The following is a 19,322-nucleotide window of genomic DNA, read 5'->3' as shown; positions in this document are numbered from 1 at the left end:
CAAGTTCTTAAAAATGAAACACCACATCTTTTTAAATCCAATTCTGCAAATATTTACTAAGCTCCTATCATATGTCAAATGCTATGCCAGGTAAGGGCATAAAGACTTAAGGTACATCTTCACGTAAGGTACTAACAATATAAAAGCAAACAGAAACAAATAAATTATAATGATAGCATGAAAAATACAAAAGAGAAGGCTTCTCAGAGAAGACTTGTGAGCTAACTTTTAAAGATACACAAGAAGGGTATATAGAAAGTTGGGGTGAGAGTCCTGATCATTGAAGGACATTCTATAAGCTCCCCTACAGCCTTAATTTTAAAGAATGCTAGATCCTTGTCCTTGCCTTGATTGAAACTACATTTTTTCTTGAAGCCTCCCCAGAAGCCTTCTCACACCTCACCCCTCACACCTCAGTATTCTTCTCATCTCTAGTACTGGCTTAGGATCTTTACTCTTGCATTCTCCCATCTTTGTGGCTCATATCATTTAGGGATATCACACTTTTCCTTCCTTTTTACTGTCATCCACTGCCCTCAGTCACTGAAGACTTTGGTTTTCCTCATTGCTCCAAGACCTACGACCCTCTTATGCTAATTCAGTGAGTATGGGAACAAGCAATCTTGTATCTTAGTCCATCAGCTTTTTGACCTCATTAGCTCCTATGGCACTGACCTCCACCTACCTGTTACACCATGACCTGTTACCTGTAACCATGACCACCCCCTTATACTAAAATGACCCAAAATTGTCCATATCTAAAAATATTAAATCCAAACAGCTTACAGTCTGATTGCCAACTGCTTTCTCCTCTTTTAGTTCCCTCCTTCTCTCTCAGTTTATCAAGACTTTCCTATTCTGCCTATACACCATGATGTACCACTTCAAAAACTGGTCAATACTTCTCATTCACCCTCCATATGTCCTTCCATCATACATACCCTATAAAACCTTCATACAAAATTAATCCAGTGGATAACTTCTCTAATTCTGTACTCAAATTAAGTGTTGTTAAAGAAGACTGAAGTAACTTCTTGCTACAAGCTGTTTCCACCTCAACTGAGGCCTGAATACTTCCAGGCAATCTTTCTCCAACACCCAATGAAGAATTCTCACCCAATTCCAAAGCGGTTTTTCCTTTTCACTTCTCAAGTCCCGTCACCTATCCCAGCCTCGCTTCCTTTACTCTAGAAGCATAAAGCTACATCTCCTACCTCAGAAAGAAGAGAAACATGACAGTTCCTTCAGCTTTCTGCCTTCTTCCACTCCAATATTTACTTAATGAATCCCATAAGTCCTTCCATCCACTTTCTCTCTTCTAGTCTCTTTGCTAGTATCTCCTAACTAGTCTTCCAATCACACTGTTGCCACTATGATCCACCTAATGTGAGACTCTTACTCCCAATCAAAATCTTTCAGTGATCACAATTATCTCTCACCTTGATTCCTTCCTCCTTCTTACATTCCACATGTCATCTCTCACCAAGTCCAGACTTCCTCTAAATATATTTCAAAGCTCTAAGCTCTTCTCCATCTCCAGTGTGATGACTAAGCTCAAGCCACTATCATCTTGTACCTCCTGAATATCATCACATTCTTTCTAACTCTACTGCAATCCCACAATAATCCCCTACCATCTACAGAGCTGCCACAATGACCTTTCTGAAGATGTCATAACTCTATTTAAAAGTCTTTAATAACTTTAGTGGCTCTCTGTAAAGAACTTATCTAAATAAAGTTCAATTTCCTTACACCAACTACAAGGCCCTTTACAGTAAGACCTCTAAATACTTTTTCAGTCTTACCTCTCATCACTCAAGCACCATACTTCATCAAATGTTCTGGCATTCAGGAGAAGTTCCAGTAACACTTAACACATATACTGCAACTGTCTATTTATTCTATCTCATGCAAGGCATAGTAAACCCCTGGAAGGAAGGAACTGTTTCTTATTCACTGCTGAATCCCCAATGTCTATCACAGTATCTGGAACACTATAGACACTAACTAAAATATTTGTTGAATGAACGAATGCAGATGTATGAAAAATGCATAATGTTCTCAAGAAACTATTAAGCAGTTTATTAATGCTGAATTGATGAAAGATAAAGATAAAGCAATAGGCAAGCCCAGATCATGAAGTACCCTGAATACCATTCAAAGAAGAGTGAACTTTACCCCATTAGGAAGAATTCAATAAAGGATTTTTAAGCCAACGACATATGTCATCAGATTTACATTTTAGAAAGATCAATGTAGTGAATAAATTAGACTTAGAGTAAGGAAACTGATAAGAAAGGAACTGCAATAGTCAAGATGAGAGATGAAGGCATACACAAAAATGAAGAATAATGAAAAGTAGAATACAGTCAAGTGATACTTAAGAGACAGAATAAGTAGAATTTACTTAGTGACTAAATGTGAGAGGTAAGGATACGAAGGGAAAAGTAGGAATCCACTCCTTTTAAGTTGGGAACTGGGAAATAAGAAGGCCATCCTTTTAAGAGGCTGAGCTGAGAAAAAGAAAAACTGCAGCTACAGGGGAATGCAAAGTCAAGGGAAGAAATTCAGAATGAGAGGGACCTTAGCATCTTTATAAATTGAAAAAAAGGACAGAATAGGCAGAAAAACTGAAGACAGAAACAAAAAAGAAGTTACCTTCTAATAGATAAAGGCCCCTGAGGTGAAGAGGAGAAAGGAATACTAGAGCATCAACAGGAAAATTATTCCTGAACAGAAGAAGGAATACTATCTCAAAGAGTAAATAAGAAAGGATTGGTTGGGATGCAGACTTATTTGTCAGGGAATAGATAAGCAAAGCAAGAAGCTAAGCTTAGTATGTGACAGAAAGCCACACTGTTTTCTTGGTGACAAAGAAAGAGATAGAATCTGATGAGAGAAAAGGGATCTTGGAGTTCAGGTGAAGAGCTTGGGATAGGGGAGCAAAGGATTGGAATAACTGCTAAAGATACTAGGAGAGGAAACTAATCAAAGGTAGGTAAATGAATTGATAAGTAGTATCCACAGTTAGTAACCCTAGTTTAAGCTGCTATTATACAGGAAACCACAAAATTACAGACATACCACTTCACTTAGTTTTATGATTTTTCTGGCAGGACTAGCTGTCTGGGTCTCAAATCAAGGCAGGAGGATTAAATGACTGCTATTCAGAGCAGAATAGGCATAGTACAAAAAAAGTGAGGCTAGGAAAGAACTAATGCTGGGAAATATACAAAGGGGTAAAGGACTAGAGATCTTGATGTCAGAAGCAAACACACTAATGAGAATGAAAATAAGAGAATCTGAAGGATAATCATATAATAAAATGATATTGTAGGATATTTTAAAGCTTAATATTTCAGAGCTAGAGTAGCAAAGTCTAAAATTACTACCATGGAAATCAATTTCTAAAGTGATATAAAAAAATGAAATCCCTAAAGCTGAAGAGGTCAAGGAACCACAAGGCTGCATAGTTCAAATGGCAATCAAAATCACATAAAATGAGACACTCAGAATGTACAGTGTGGGGGAGGAGTCAAGATGGCGGAGAAGTAGCAGGCTGAGACTACTTCAGGTAGCGGAAGATCAGCTAGATAGCTTATCTAAAGATTGCAAACACCTACAAATCCAACGGGAGATCGAAGAGAAGAAGAACAGCAACTCTAGAAACAGAAAATCAACCACTTTCTGAAAGGTAGGACTGGCGGAGAAGTGAATCCAAAGCGACGGGAAGATAGACCGCGGGGGGAGGGGCCGGCTCCCGGCAAGCGGCGGAGCAACGGAGCACAAAATTGGGACTTTTAAAAGTCTGTTCCGCTGAGGGACATCGCTCCAGAGGCTTAACCGGGGTGAAGCCCACGCAGGGTCAGCGTGGCCTCAGGTCCCGCAGGGTCACAGAAGGATCGGGGGTGTCTGAGTGTCGCAGAGCTTACAGGTATTAGAACAGGGAAGCTGGCTACAGAGACAGAGCCGAGGAGTAAGCTCTAAGTTCGGGGTTACCTTGAACCGGTCGCAGGCTCGGTCAGCTCGGAGCGCGGCCGGAGGCAGGGTGACAGGAGTAAATCGGCGCTGTTCTCTGAGGGCGCACTGAGGAGTGGGGCCCTGGGCTCTCGGCTCCTCCGGCCGGAGACCAGGAGGCCGCCATCTTCATTCCCGCCTTCCGGAACTCTACGGAAAGCGTTCAGGGGACAAAAGCTCCCGAAAGCAAACCCTAGCGGATTACTCAGCCCGGCCCCTGGTAAGGGCGGTGCAACTCCGCCCGGGGCAAAGACACTTGAGAATCACTACAACAGGCCCCTCCCCCAGAAGATCAACAAGAAGCCCAGCCAGGACCAAGTTCACCTACCAAGGAGTACAGTTTCAATACCAAGGAGAGCAGCGGAATTCCAAAGGAGGGGAAAGCAAAGCACGGAACTCAAGGCTTTCTCCCCATGATTCTTTAGCCTTGCAGTTAATTTAACTTTTTTTTCTTTTTCAATTTATTTTTCTTCTTCTGTTAAATTTTTTTAACTTTTACCCTTTTCTTTTTTAACGTTTTTTAACTAGTTTATCTAATATATATATATTTTTTTTCCTTTTATATTTTTTTATTGGTTTTCTTTTTTTGTTTCTTTCTTTTTATTTCTTTTTTTTTTTCTTCTTTCTGAACCTCTTTTTATCCCCTTTCTCCCCCCTCACGATTTGGGATCCCTTCTGATTTGGCTAAAGCACATTTTCCTAGGGTTGTTGCCACCCTTTTAGTATTTTACTTGTTCCTTCATCTACTCTTACCTGGACAAAATGACAAGGCGGAAAAATTCACCACAAAAAAAAGAACAAGAGGCAGTACCAAAGGCTAGGGACCTAATCAATACAGACATTGGTAATATGTCAGATCTAGAGTTCAAAATGACGATTCTCAAGGTTCTAGCCGGGCTTGAAAAAGGCATGGAAGATATTAGAGAAACCCTCTCGGGAGATATAAAAGCCCTTTCTGGAGAAATAAAAGAACTAAAATCAAACCAAGTTGAAATCAAAAAAGCTATTAATGAGGTGCAATCAAAAATGGAGGCTCTGACTGCTAGGATAAATGAGGCAGAAGAAAGAATTAGCGATATAGAAGACCAAATGACAGAGAATAAAGAAGCTGAGCAAAAGAGGGACAAACAGCTACTGGACCATGAGGGGAGAATTCGAGAGATAAGTGACACCATAAGACGAAACAACATTAGAATAATTGGGATTCCAGAAGAAGAGGAAACAGAGAGGGGAGCAGAAGGTATATTGGAGAGAATTATTGGAGAGAATTTCCCCCATATGGCAAAGGGAACAAGCATCAAAATCCAGGAGGTTCAGAGAACCCCCCTCAAAATCAATAAGAATAGGTCCACACCCCATCACCTAATAGTAAAATTTACAAGTCTTAGTGACAAAGAGAAGATCCTGAAAGCAGCCCGGGAAAAGAAGTCTGTAACATACAATGGTAAAAATATTAGATTGGCAGCAGACTTATCCACAGAGACCTGGAAGGCCAGAAAGAGCTGGCATGATATATTCAGAGTACTAAAACATGCAGCCAAGAATACTATATCCAGCTAGGCTATCATTGAAAATAGAAGGAGAGATTAAAAGCTTCCAGGACAAACAAAAACTGAAAGAATTTGCAAATACCAAACCGGCTCTACAGGAAATATTGAAAGGGGTCCTCTAAGCAAAGAGAGACCCTAAAAGTAGTAGATCAGAAAGAAACAGAGACAATATACAATAACAGTCACCTTACAGGCAATACAATGGCACTAAATTCATATCTCTCAATACTTACCCTGAATGTTAATGGGCTAAATGCCCCAATCAAAAGACACAGGGTATCAGAATGGATAAAAAAACAAAACCCATCTATATGTTGCCTACAAGAAACTCATCTTAAACCTGAAGACACCTCCAGGTTTAAAGTGAGGGGGTGGAAAAGAATTTACCATGCTAATGGACATCAGAAAAAAGCAGGAGTGGCAATCCTTATATCAGATCAATTAGATTTTAAGCCAAAGACTATAATAAGAGATGAGGAAGGACACTATATCATACTCAAAGGAACTGTCCAACAAGAAGATCTAACAATTTTAAATATCTATGCCCCTAACATGGGAGCAGCCAACTATATAAACCAATTAATAACAAAATCAAAGAAACACATTGACAATAATACAATAATCGTAGGGGACTTTAACACTCCCCTCACTGAAATGGACAGATCATCCAAGCAAAAGATCAACAAGGAAATCAAGGCCTTAAATGACACACTGGACCAGATGGACATCACAGATATATTCAGAACATTTCATCCCAAAGCAACAGAATACACATTCTTCTCTAGTGCACATGGAACATTCTCCAGAATAGATCATATTCTCGGTCCTAAATCAGGTCTCAACCGTTATCAAAAGATTGGAATCATTCCCTGCATATTTTCAGACCACAATGCTCTGAAGCTAGAACTCAATCACAAGAGGAAATTTGGAAAGAACCCAATTACATGGAGACTAAACAGCATCCTTCTAAAGAATGAATGGGTCAACCAGGAAATTAAAGAAGAGTTGAAAAAATTCATGGAAACAAATGATAATGAAAACACAACGGTTCAAAATCTGTGGGACACAACAAAGGCAGTCCTGAGAGGAAAATATATAGCGGTACAAGCCTTTCTCAAGAAACAAGAAAGGTCTCAGGTACACAACCTAACCCTACACCTAAAGGAGCTGGAGAAAGAACAAGAAAGAAACCCTAAACCCAGCAGGAGAAGAGAAATCATAAAGATCAGAGCAGAAATCAATGAAATAGAAACCAAAAAAACAATAGAACAAATCAACGAAACTAGGAGCTGGTTCTTTGAAAGAATTAATAAGATCGATAAACCCCTGGCCAGACTTATCAAAAAGAAAAGAGAAAGGACCCAAATAAATAAAATCATGAATGAAAGAGGAGAGATCACAACGAACACCAAAGAAATACAGACAATTATAAGAACATACTATGAGCAACTCTACGCCAACAAATTTGACAATCTGGAAGAAATGGATGCATTCCTAGAGACATATAAACTACCACAACTGAACCAGGAAGAAATAGAAAGCCTGAACAGACCCATAACCAGTAAGGAGATTGAAACAGTCATCAAAAATCTCCAAACAAACAAAAGCCCAGGGCCAGATGGCTTCCCGGGGGAATTCTACCAAACATTTAAAGAAGAACTAATTCCTATTCTCCTGAAACTGTTCCAAAAAATAGAAATGGAAGGAAAACTTCCAAACTCATTTTATGAGGCCAGCATCACCTTGATCCCAAAACCAGACAAGGATCCCATCAAAAAAGAGAACTACAGGCCAATATCCTTGATGAACACAGATGCAAAAATTCTCGCCAAAATACTAGCCAATAGGATTCAACAGTACATTAAAAGGATTATTCACCACGACCAAGTGGGATTTATTCCAGGGCTGCAAGGTTGGTTCAACATCCGCAAATCAATCAATGTGATACAACACATTAATAAAAGAAAGAACAAGAACCATATGATACTCTCCATAGATGCTGAAAAAGCATTTGACAAAGTACAGCATCCCTTCCTGATCAAAACTCTTCAAAGTGTAGGGATAGAGGGCACATACCTCAATATTATCAAAGCCATCCATGAAAAACCACCGCAAATATCATTCTCAATGGAGAAAAACTGAAAGCTTTTCCGCTAAGGTCGGGAACACGGCAGGGATGTCCGTTATCACCACTGCTATTCAACATAGTACTAGAAGTCCTAGCCTCAGCAATCAGACAACAAAAGGAAATTAAAGGCATCCACATCGGCAAAGAAGAAGTCAAACTATCACTCTTCGCAGATGATATGATACTATATGTGGAAAACCCAAAAGACTCCACTCCAAAACTGCTAGAACTTGTACAGGAATTCAGTAAAGTGTCAGGATATAAAATCAATGCACAGAAATCAGTTGCATTTCTCTACACCAACAACAAGACAGAAGAAAGAGAAATTAAGGAGTCAATCCCATTTACAATTGCACCCAAAACTATAAGATACCTAGGAATAAATCTAACCAAAGAGACTAAGAATCTATACACAGAAAACTATAAAGTACTCATGAAAGAAATTGAGGAAGACACAAAGAAATGGAAAAATGTTCCATGCTCCTGGATTGGAAGAATAAATATTGTGAAAATGTCTACGCTACCTAAAGCAATCTACACATTTAATGCAATTCCTATCAAAGTACCATCCATTTTTTTCAAAGAAATGGAACAAATAACCCTAAAATTTATATGGAACCAGAAAAGACCTCGAATAGCCAAAGCAATATTGAAAAAGAAAGCCAAAGTTGGTGGCATCACAATTCCGGACTTCAAGCTCTATTACAAAGCTGTCATCATCAAGACACAAAAACAGACACATAGATCAATGGAACAGAATAGAGAGCCCAGAAATAGACCCTCAACTCTATGGTCAACTAATCTTCGACAGAGCAGGAAAGAATAGCCAATGGAAAATAGACAGCCTCTTCAACAAATGGAGTTGGGAAAATTGGACAGCCACATGCAGAAAAATGAAATTGGATCATTTCCTTACACCACACACGAAAATAGACTCAAAATGGATGAAGGATCTCAACGTGAGAAAGGAATCCATCAAAATCCTTGAGGAGAACACAGGCAGCAACCTCTTCGACCTCAGCCACAGCAACATCTTCCTAGGAACATCGCCAAAGGCAAGGGAAGCAAGGGCAAAAATGAACTATTGGGATTTTATCAAGATCAAAAGCTTTTGCACAGCAAAGGAAACAGTTAACAAAACCAAAAGACAACTGACAGAATGGGAGAAGATATTTGCAAATGACATATCGGATAAAGGGCTAGTGTCCAAAATCTATAAAGAACTTAGCAAACTCAACACCCAAAGAACAAATAATCCAATCAAGAAATGGGCAGAGGACATGAACAGACATTTCTGCAAAGAAGACATCCAGATGGCCAACAGACACATGAAAAAGTGCTCCATATCACTCGGCATCAGGGAAATACAAATCAAAACCACAATGAGATACCACCTCACACCAGTCAGAATGGCTAAAATTAACAAGTCAGGAAATGACAGATGCTGGCGAGGATGCGGAGAAAGGGGAACCCTCCTACACTGTTGGTGGGAATGCAAGCTGGTGCAACCACTCTGGAAAACAGCATGGAGGTTCCTCAAAATGTTGAAAATAGAACTACCCTATGACCCAGCAATTGCACTGCTGGGTATTTACCCTAAAGATACAAACGTAGTGATCCGAAGGGGCACATGCACCCGAATGTTTATAGCAGCAATGTCTACAATAGCCAAACTATGGAAAGAACCTAGATGTCCATCAACAGACGAATGGATAAAGAAGATGTGGTATATATACACAATGGAATACTATGCAGCCATCAAAAGAAATGAAATCTTGCCATTTGCGACGACGTGGATGGAACTAGAGGGTATCATGCTTAGCGAAATAAGTCAATCGGAGAAAGACAACTATCATATGATCTCCCTGATATGAGGGAGAGGAGATGCAACATGGGGGGTTAAGGGGGTAGGAGAAGAGTAAATGAAACAAGATGGGATTGGGAGGGAGACAAACCATAAGTGACTCTTAATCTCACAAAACAAACTGAGGGTTAATGGGGGGAGGGGGGTTGGGGGGGTGGGATTATGGACATTGGGGAGGGTATGTGCTATGGTGAGTGCTGTGAAGTGTGTAAACCTGGCGATTCACAGACCTGTACCCCTGGGGATAAAAATATATGTTTATAAAAAAATTTAAAAAAAAAATCACATAAAATGAACTGGGATGTATATGCTATAAAAGCATTTAATACCTAGAATGATATATACATTTTTAAATCAACTTACCCGTAATGATTCCATGTAAGATTTATGACAATCTATGTGCAACGTGTGGCCACAGGTTTGTACATAAACACCTCCTTCCCAACCAATTGATACTGCCAAGAGACAAGAACTCTTTAAAAAAAAAAAAAAAAAAAATTAATTTCAAAGAAAAATATACCTATTTAAATATATCCACGTAAACCTCTGAATGATTTCATAGTTATATTAATGCGAACTTTCTATTTTTGTGATATAAAGTTAGTACCCCTTTGACAGTCATAAGGCAGTATCTTTAAACTTGAAATACCACAAAGTTTCAGCTTCCACTATCTAGGCTCGTAAAGAATAAGAATAATTATAAATTATACTTTCTCCACCCCATGAAAAATAAACTCTCAATATTATACTATATACTTCAGTGTAAACTATTCTGCTGTTGATTATTTTACCTATTCTATATATCTCTCTGTGATACCTGACATTAACAACTTCCTTCTTTTCTTTCAATTTCATGATAGTTACCAAACAGTGTTATATTAGCTTCAGGTGTACAACATAGTAATTCAACAGTACCATACATGACCTGGTGCTCATCACAAGTGCACACCTTAATTCCCATCACCTGTTTCACCCCACCCCACACACCTCCCCACTAGTAAATATCAATTCATTCTCTATAGAGTTCATTTCTTATTTTGTCTCTCTCTCTTTCCTTTGCTCATTTGTTTTGTTTCTTAAATTTCACATGAGTGAAATCATATGGTATTTGTCTTTCTCGGACTGACTTATTTTGCTTAGCATTATACTCTCTAGCTTCACCCATGTTGTAAATGGCAACATTTCACTCTTTTTTATGGCTGAAAGGGATAGTATCCAAAATACATAAAGAATTTATACAATTCAGGTGCCTGGGTGGCTCAGTTGTTAAGCATCTGCCTTCAGCTCAGGTCATGATCCCAGCAATCTGGGATTAAACCCCTCAGGGGGGTTCCCAGATGGCTCAGTCATTAAGCGTCTGCCTTGGGCTCAGGTCGTGATCCCGGGGTCCTGGGATCAAGCCCTGCACAAGGCTCCCTGCTCAGCGGGGAGCCTGCTTCTCCCTCTCCCACTCCCCTTGCTTGTGTTCCCTCTCTCACTGTGTCTCTGTCAAATAAATAAAATCTTTTAAAAAAATTTATACAACACCCAAAAAAACAAGTAATCCATTTAAAAAATGGGCAGAAGACATGAACAGACACTTCTCCAGAGAAAACATCCAAATGACCAACAGACACATGAAAAGATGCTCAACATCACTCATCATCAGGTAAATGCAAATCAAAACTATAGTGAGCTATCACTTCACACCTGTCACAATGGCTAAAGTCAAAAACACAAGAAACAACAGGTGTTGGCAAAAATGTGGGAAAAAAAGGAACTCTCATGCACTGTTGGTAGGGATGTAAATTGGTACAACTGCTATGGAAAACAGTAAAGAGGTTCCTCAAAAAGTTAAAATTAAAACTACCCCATGATCCAATAATCACACTACTGGGTATACACACCCGAAATACAAAAATCTTAATTCAAAGGGATACATGTGCCCCTATATTTATAAAAGTATGGGAGCAGCCCAATTGTCCATTGATAGAGGAATGGATAAAGATGTGGTATATATAAATATATATACATACACAATGGAATAACAACTTCTTTTTTAAAACACCTACTTCCCCCTGGCTTCCATAATGCTACTCTCTTTTGATGTTCCTCTGATCTCTTTAAACCATTTGGTTTAGGCTTCCTTTTAAGACTTTTTTCTTCATCTGCCCCTTCAATGTTTATATTTCTTAAGGTTATATGTTTTCTGTGCTACTCTCTTACTAAAATTGTTCTCCCTGAGTGACTTTAATCAGTAAATTCAACTATCTTACCAACTTGGATCGTTTGCCTCTGTGACAGATATTTGAGTATTTCTGCAATCTCTAGTTTGATGTCCCTCAGATAACATTTAAAAATGTGTCATGGGGCGCCTGGGTGGCTCAGCTATTAAGCGTCCGACTCAATTTTGGCTCAGGTCATGATCGTAGGGTCCTGGGATCAAGCCCCATGTCAGGCTCTGCACTTAGCTTGGAGTCTTCTTAAGATTCTCTCCCTCTGCCCTCCCCGCTGCTCGCATGTGTGCCTGCCCACACTCCCTCTCTAAAATAAATAAATAAAATCTTTTTTTCCATGAATCTTTCTTTTCCTCTTGGTTTAAAAAACTCCACAATCTATGTAGTCACCAAATCAGAAAGCTAAAAGTCATTCTACATCACATTCTTTTCCTTCATACCACAGTATTAGCTCCCAAACCACACAGATTCTATCTCCTAAATAACTTGTGATTTTGGCCCCTCCTCTTTGTTCCCACTATAACATTCATGTCTGTATCATTTGTTGTGGGGGAATGGGTTCTTCAATAAAGTTTCTTTTTCTTTTTTTTTAATTTATTTGAGAGAGAGAGAGAGACAGAGACCGCGTTCGATCATGCACGTGGGGTGGGGGAGGTAGGGAGGGAATGAAGGAGAGGGAGAGAGAAAAAAATCCCAAGCAGACTCCCCACTCAGCAGAGAGCCCACATGGGGCTTGATCTCACATCTCTGGGATTATGACCTGAGCCAAAGTCAAGAGCTGGTCACCTAACCAACCAAGCCACCCAGGCACCTCTTCAATAAAGTTTCTTAACTCGTCTCCCTGACTCCAATATCTTCTCTGCATAATGTATCACCCTCCATACATTTTTCTAGACTACAAATTTGGCCATAAGATAACCCCAAAAGGTACCTTAACATTTACAAAGGTTTAATATAATATGCAATAAAGAAGGGACCCAGATTATATAAGCAACAATACCTTTTTGAAATCTGTTCTAAAAGTTAATTGCTTTTATCGCCTCTCCCTCTCTTACATCTTCAACTTACTCTTCTCTCCTTCCCTACCAATTTTTTCCCTTCAACCAATAAACAGGCTTAGACTTTTCCTCCTAAAATAATTTTCTTTGAATTTTCATTTGGCCTCTGTTAAACAGTACTTGGGCCTGAACCTGAGTTTACCCTCCAGAGTCTGTAGTAAACAGATGACTATGTGAGAGCAATAAAGGTCTATCATGAGTGACAGCACTTCATGAAAGATTTGAAAAGCCATTAAAACTGAGTACACCTTTAAACTTTATTTTTACATTGAGATGAAACATTTACATTATAATGTAAGATAACCAAATAATCTTTAAACAATAACAAACAAAATTCCAATGTTAAATCAAGATTGTTCACGAGTAACTAAAAGTTGAAAATATGACACAGTGCAAAATGCTTTCCCAGCCAATTTAAAGATGCATAACAGCACAAATCAAATACCCACAGCAGGTGAGCTAACTTCTACTGTTACAAATCAGAAAAGCAACAGAGACCTCTCATCTCTGTTTTATGTTTTGGAGCCACCTGAAGTAGCAGATTTAGATCATTTTAGAATGGTTGGTACTCAGGTAATAAACAAGCTGCTCTCTTTGGCAATATATTATAAAAACATAATCTCTCCTTTTAATAAAAGCAGTTAGCTTTCAAAACTAAAATCAGGGGGCGCCTGGGTGGTGCACTCAGCTGAGCATCTGACTCTTGGTTTCGGCTCAGGCTGTGATCTCAGGGTCTTTTTTTTTTTTTTTTTTTTAAGATTTTATTTATATATTTATTTGAGAGGGAGAGAGCGTGCACATGAGCACAAGCAGCAGGAGGGGCAGAGGGAAAGAGAAAGGGAGAAGAAGACTCTCCGCTGACCAGGAAGCCAGATGTGGGACTTGTTCCCAGGACTCCTGGATTATGACCCGAGCTGAAGGCAGGCACTTAACCCACTGAGCCACCCAGGCGCCCCATGACCTCAGGATCTTGAGATCTGGCCCCACAGCGAGCTCCATGCTCAGCACAAATCTGCTTGAGACTTCCTCTTCCTCTCCCTCTGCCCCTCCTCCAAATCCTGCTCTCTCTCAAATAAACTTAAAAAAAAAAAGTAAAATCAGTCCATCATTTGTCTATGTGATGGTTAGATTTCTTATATGAATCAGATAGAAAAAAAGGGCAGGAAACATTTACTAACACAAGACTAATATTTTAGAAAGATTTCAATGATGTGCCCACTATTGTGCTAAAAATTGCTTAATGCTGAATCTTAACCTCAATATTTATTAAAACCTTACAAAAAAGGAATGAAAAATTTACCAAGATCACACAGTTACAAATGCCAGAGCCCCACTTCAAACCCAAGTCTATCGACTCCAAAGCTCAGGTTCCCTCCCTACTGGGTCCCATCTCTTATATATAATACTCTAGAGTTTCAGCAGCAGTACTACTTGCATGACTAAAATTCTATAGGTCATCTCTGTAAATTGCATGCAACTCACGTGAAGACAGCAGAGTCTACACAGTTCAATTCTGTAATCAAAATCAGTGCCCATTAACAGTAACTCTTCTGCTGTACAGAGTCTGTCTGCCTATGAAACCATACTAGAGTAGTTCAGTAAGAAATCTAGTAAGCATCTACAACCCACATAGCATGTGCTATGCCCTGAGGGAACCATAAAACCGATGTAAGAACAGCCCTACACTTATAGAGGTATACAGTCCAGGGAACACACTAGATATTTTGTGTATACTATTTATGTATATAAATAACCACGATGAAAATAGGAAAGTATTGTGTGAAAATATATATATTTAAGAATAAAATCCCACATCACTGACAATCACACAATAGAGATTCTGTCCAATTCAGATATCAGTTCAGAGTTCTTACAAAAGAGATTTTTTTTCTAGAAATGAATAACTATTCTGGATACTTTAAGAAAGATACACCATACTCTTTATCTCCTTTATTAGATCTCCCCTTCCCTCAAACTTATTTTGATCTTAAGTCTAGGTTATATTCTCATTTGATCAAGTTATTTTGCTTTTCTGTTGGCTCTAGGATTCATCTCTACTCATCTACTCTAAAGTGATTCAAAATGACAAAATTAAAACCAGGATTATGGCAACAGAATAAAATCCAAATAAAGGTGGTAGTAAATTTCTGCAAAAGCAGAACTTAGTACAATTTAATCATTTTCTTCAAAATGAAGATATTTATTGGTCTATGACTAATATATATATGCTGCAAAAAATTAAAAGAAATAGAGAATAAAGAAAAAAGTGTGAAATGTGTGCATACGTATGCCAGTGCATGCGCGCACATGCGCGCGCGCACACACACACACACACACACACACACACACACACACACACAGAGGCTTCTTTTACCAAGTAATAATTTCTTTTTAAAGCCTCTGAAAACATATGGAAGCATGGTCCTCATTACCTAATCCAAACTGCCTTATAAGGCCTATCTAACCTGAGCACTCTGAGAAGGCTAGCTTAAATATTAAAAACCCTACTATACATTTATACTGACCTTTATAACGTGCAAAGTGATCTAAAGAAATTTTTAACCTTGTAGGTAACTGCATGAAAAATTACATGAGCCCTATTTTATAGCCAAGGAAATTGAATCCTAGACTGTTTATCCGGCAAGCTTACATTGCTAAGACCAGGCTCCAGTTTTCCTCACCTGGAACTCTTTCTGCTCTACATAATGCCTCCCTCACTAGAGCCGCCATCTCCTCAAGAACCCACCAGAAGCCTTCTCCTCAGTCCAGGCTACTGAACCACATCCTATTCTGATGCTCGTCATTACTAGGTCAGTTATGTTCACTTTACATTTTTAAAGCATTATAATGAGATCTTAATTGTATATCTTTAAATGCAAATAAAAGGAGGCAAATATCTTCATAAAATATTCAATGTAATTCTAAAAGTTTTTATAGAGTGAATATCATTGCATTGAACTGAATGTGAATATCACAATAAACAACATTTAAAACATAGTTGTAACACTTACAACCTGAAATTTTTACTTATTAACAGATTTCCATTTCTTTACTACCTATGTAGTAACTTTTTTTCTAATAAACTTCAACATTCCAAATAAGAATGACATTTGATAGAAGAAAAAATAAAAAGTAAAACTCTGGAGAAAGTAACCATCAATTTTGCTGACAAAAATACTATATGATAAAAAGGGTACTTACATCCTTAAAATAACGCTGTAATAATGAAAGTCTCACATCATGAACTGCTGCACATGTATCCCAAGGGTAAATCTGCTCCTCTTCAGTGATAGGCAATTTTTTTGGATCAATGTTGTCACGGCACTGCCCTAAAACTACATTAACAACAAAAATAAGAGCTCATTAAATAACAAACCTGAATCAACATGATTCACTGAAAGTTGTTATTTATCACAAGCTACACTAATTTTTCTACAATTAGGACATTTTTAAAAGACCCCCCAAAAAGTGATATGCTAGTTTTCTTCTACAGAGTAAATAAATCTTAAAATATGACAAGGGTGCATGGGTGGCTCAGTTGGGTTAAACATTCAACTCTTGGCTTCTGCTCAGGTCATGATCTCAGGGTTGTAAGACTAAGCCCTACATACGCTCCATGCTCAGTGTGCAGTTTGCTTGAGATTCTCTCCCTCTCCCTGTCCCTCTATCCCTCCCACTTGTCAAAAAAATGAATAAATAATTTTTTAAAATCGGACAATTTTTTTTTGAAATAACACTAAAAGATTAGTATGAACTTTGGGTGGATGGATGGATGGATCGTAATGGAGGATGAATGGTTTTCAAAATATGTCCACTGAAAAAGCCTAGAAGTTATGATTCTCCAGTATCAATAACCTTTATTTCTAAATATTCTGTTTCTCACTAAAAGGAAACAGATACTTGGAGAAAGAAGTGCATCCAGGGTTGGAGCCTGGAATTGTATGTAATAAAGAGCAAGGGGGTATTTAAACACAGAGGGGCCACATCATGAAGACATGCAGGAGTTCTGAAGGCCAAATTTGAGAAAATTTGAGTACTGAAAAGAGTAATAGTAAGAGATAACACACGCGTTGATTCAGGCAAGGAAAATCAAGTAAAAGGGTGAAGTGTCAGAGTCTCAATGTATCATCCTATAGACTACCTACCACCATAACCAAGCGATCAAACTTGGTTGGCATCACCAATAATGAGACAAACTGTCACTGTGAGCCTCTTAATGTGATGGAATGGAAGGGACATCATTTATATAATGCCATTGCCAAAAATGTTTAACTTAAACCTAATAAGGAAATAATCACAGGAATCCAGAAAATGAGATATTCTACAGAACTGACCTAGATGCTTCAAAATTTTAAAAAGGGCCTGAAAAAAACTATTTTAGTCAAGGACACTAACAAGAAATTAGAACTAAGGGGTACCTGGGTGACTCAGTCAGTTAAGTGTCTGCCCTTGGCTCAGGTCATGATCCTAGGGTTCTGGGATCAAGCCCCACACGGGGCTCCCTGCTCAGCAGAGAGTCTGCTTCTTCCCCTGAATCTCCCCTACCCCTGTCCCCAGCTTGCTCTCTCTCTCAAATAAATAAATAATATCTTAAAGAAAAAAGAAAAAGAAATGATAACTAAATGCAATGTATGATCATTTTCTTGGATCAAGAAAAAAAATCTGAGGCGCCTAGGTGGCTCAGTTAGTTAAATGTCTGCCTTTGGCTCAGGTCATGATCCCAGGGTCCTGGGATCAAGCCCTGCATTGGGCTCCCAGCTCAGCCGGAGAGTCAGCTTCTCCTTCTCCATCTGCCTGCCACTCCCCCTGCTTCTGCGCTTGCTCTCTCTCTCTCTCTCTCTCTCTCTCTCTGTCAAATAAATAAATAATCAATCAATCTTTATTTTAAAAACCTGTTATAAAAATACTGAGAGAATTTGAACACAAAATATTAGATATTACTATTAAATTTCTTGGGTATAATAATATAGAAGAATATCTTTGTTCTTAGGAGATACATTCTTAAATATTCAGAGATAAAACATCATGACATCTGCCACTTTCTTCTAAAAAGTGTGTGTGTGTATATGTGTGTATAGATGAGAGGAAAAGAAAAACAAACATGGCAATATGTCAACAATTATTGAGTGCAGGTTAAGAGTATTCTGTAGATTCAAAACTTTCAAAATGAGGGGCGCCTGGATGGCTCAGTGGGTTGGAGCCTCTGCCTTCGGCTCAGGTCGTGATCCCAGGGTCCTGGGATCGAGCCCCGCGTCGGGCTCTCTGCTCGGTGGGGAGCCTGCTTCCCTTCCTCTCTCTGCCTGCCTCTCTGCCTACCTGTGATCTCTGTCTGTCAAATAAATAAAATCTTTAAAAAAAAAAAAAAAAAAAAACTTTCAAAATGAAAAGTTGGGAAAGAGGCATATAGCAAGAGGAAAAAAATAATATTAATAAGATTTTATAATTGTAAAATATCTAAAGCACAAAAAAAGGGAGTGGGGATATAAACATACAGTGCCATATATTATTAAAAGACTCAGTAAGCATGGGAAGAATATTCTTCAGGAAACAGTATTAGATATATGAATGTGGGCCCTAAGTTCTGAAGAGATTTACAGCAGCAGCAGAAAGAAGAAATAGAAGGAGGGAGATGCTAGGAACTAAAATAATATTAACTATAATGTATAATCCTCTTAATACACTGCTGGATTTGGCTTGCTAGGATTTTGCTGAAGATTTCTGGATCTATATTCATAAAAGATACTAGGTCTATCATTTTCTTTTCATGTGATATTTTTATGTGTCTTTGGTATCAGGATAAGGCTGTTAATATAGAATGAGTTAGCATGTATTCCCTCTTTTTCTTTTTCTTTTTTAAGTTTGAGAAGGACTAATGATAATTCTTTAAATATTTGGTAGCATCATGAGTTAAGCTTTCTGGTCTTGGGCCTTCATTCGTTGAGAAGTTTTTGATTACTAATTCACTCTCTTTAACTGTTCAATGTCTGTTCAAATTTTCTATTTCTTCTTGAGTCAGTTTTGGTAGTTTCTGTGTTTCTAGGAACGTATCCATTTCATCTAGGATATCAAATTCATTGACAAAAAATTGTTCGTAATATTCCTTTATAGTCTTCTATTTCTTTAAGACTGTGGTAATGTTCATAATTTCCATTTCTGATTTTAGTTATTTCTGTGGTTTTTTTTTTTTTTTTAACTCTTGGCCAGTCAAGCTATAAAACTGTCAATTTTGACATTTTCAAATTTGCTTTTCAAATTTTGCTTTTGCTGACTCTTTCTACTGTTTTCCTATTCTCTACTTCATTTATCTATGCTTTAATCTTTATTATTTCTTTCCATCTGCTAGCTTTGGGTTTAGGTTGCTTTTCTTTCTCAAGTTCCTTAAAAGTGTAAAGTTAGGTTATTGATTTGGGATCTTTGTTTTTAATGTAAATATTTACAGTTACAAATTTCCTTCTGTGTACTACTTTCCCATAGGTTTTAGTATGTTGT

General features: G+C 38.2%; 1 protein-coding gene across 1 annotated transcript in view; it reads right to left on the bottom strand.

Moving 5' to 3' along the window:
- LOC111141672 (ubiquitin protein ligase E3 component n-recognin 3 (putative)) overlaps nt 1-19,322 on the bottom strand; it is a 246,766-nt gene that overhangs the window by 94,429 nt on the left and 133,015 nt on the right. Inside the window, exons 26-27 of the mRNA XM_022494416.1 lie at nt 16,035-16,168; nt 9,923-10,033 (exon numbers count right to left, since the gene is read on the bottom strand). Of these exons, the coding sequence (XP_022350124.1) occupies nt 9,923-10,033; nt 16,035-16,168 (245 nt within the window). The remainder of the gene's footprint in view (nt 1-9,922; nt 10,034-16,034; nt 16,169-19,322) is intronic.

The sequence above is a fragment of the Enhydra lutris genome, unplaced genomic scaffold (assembly GCF_002288905.1).
Source record: "Enhydra lutris kenyoni isolate GAN:26980312 unplaced genomic scaffold, ASM228890v2 scaffoldscaffold1, whole genome shotgun sequence".
In the NCBI taxonomy this organism is placed as follows: domain Eukaryota; kingdom Metazoa; phylum Chordata; class Mammalia; order Carnivora; family Mustelidae; genus Enhydra; species Enhydra lutris.
This window is presented reverse-complemented; position numbering and strand designations above follow the sequence as displayed.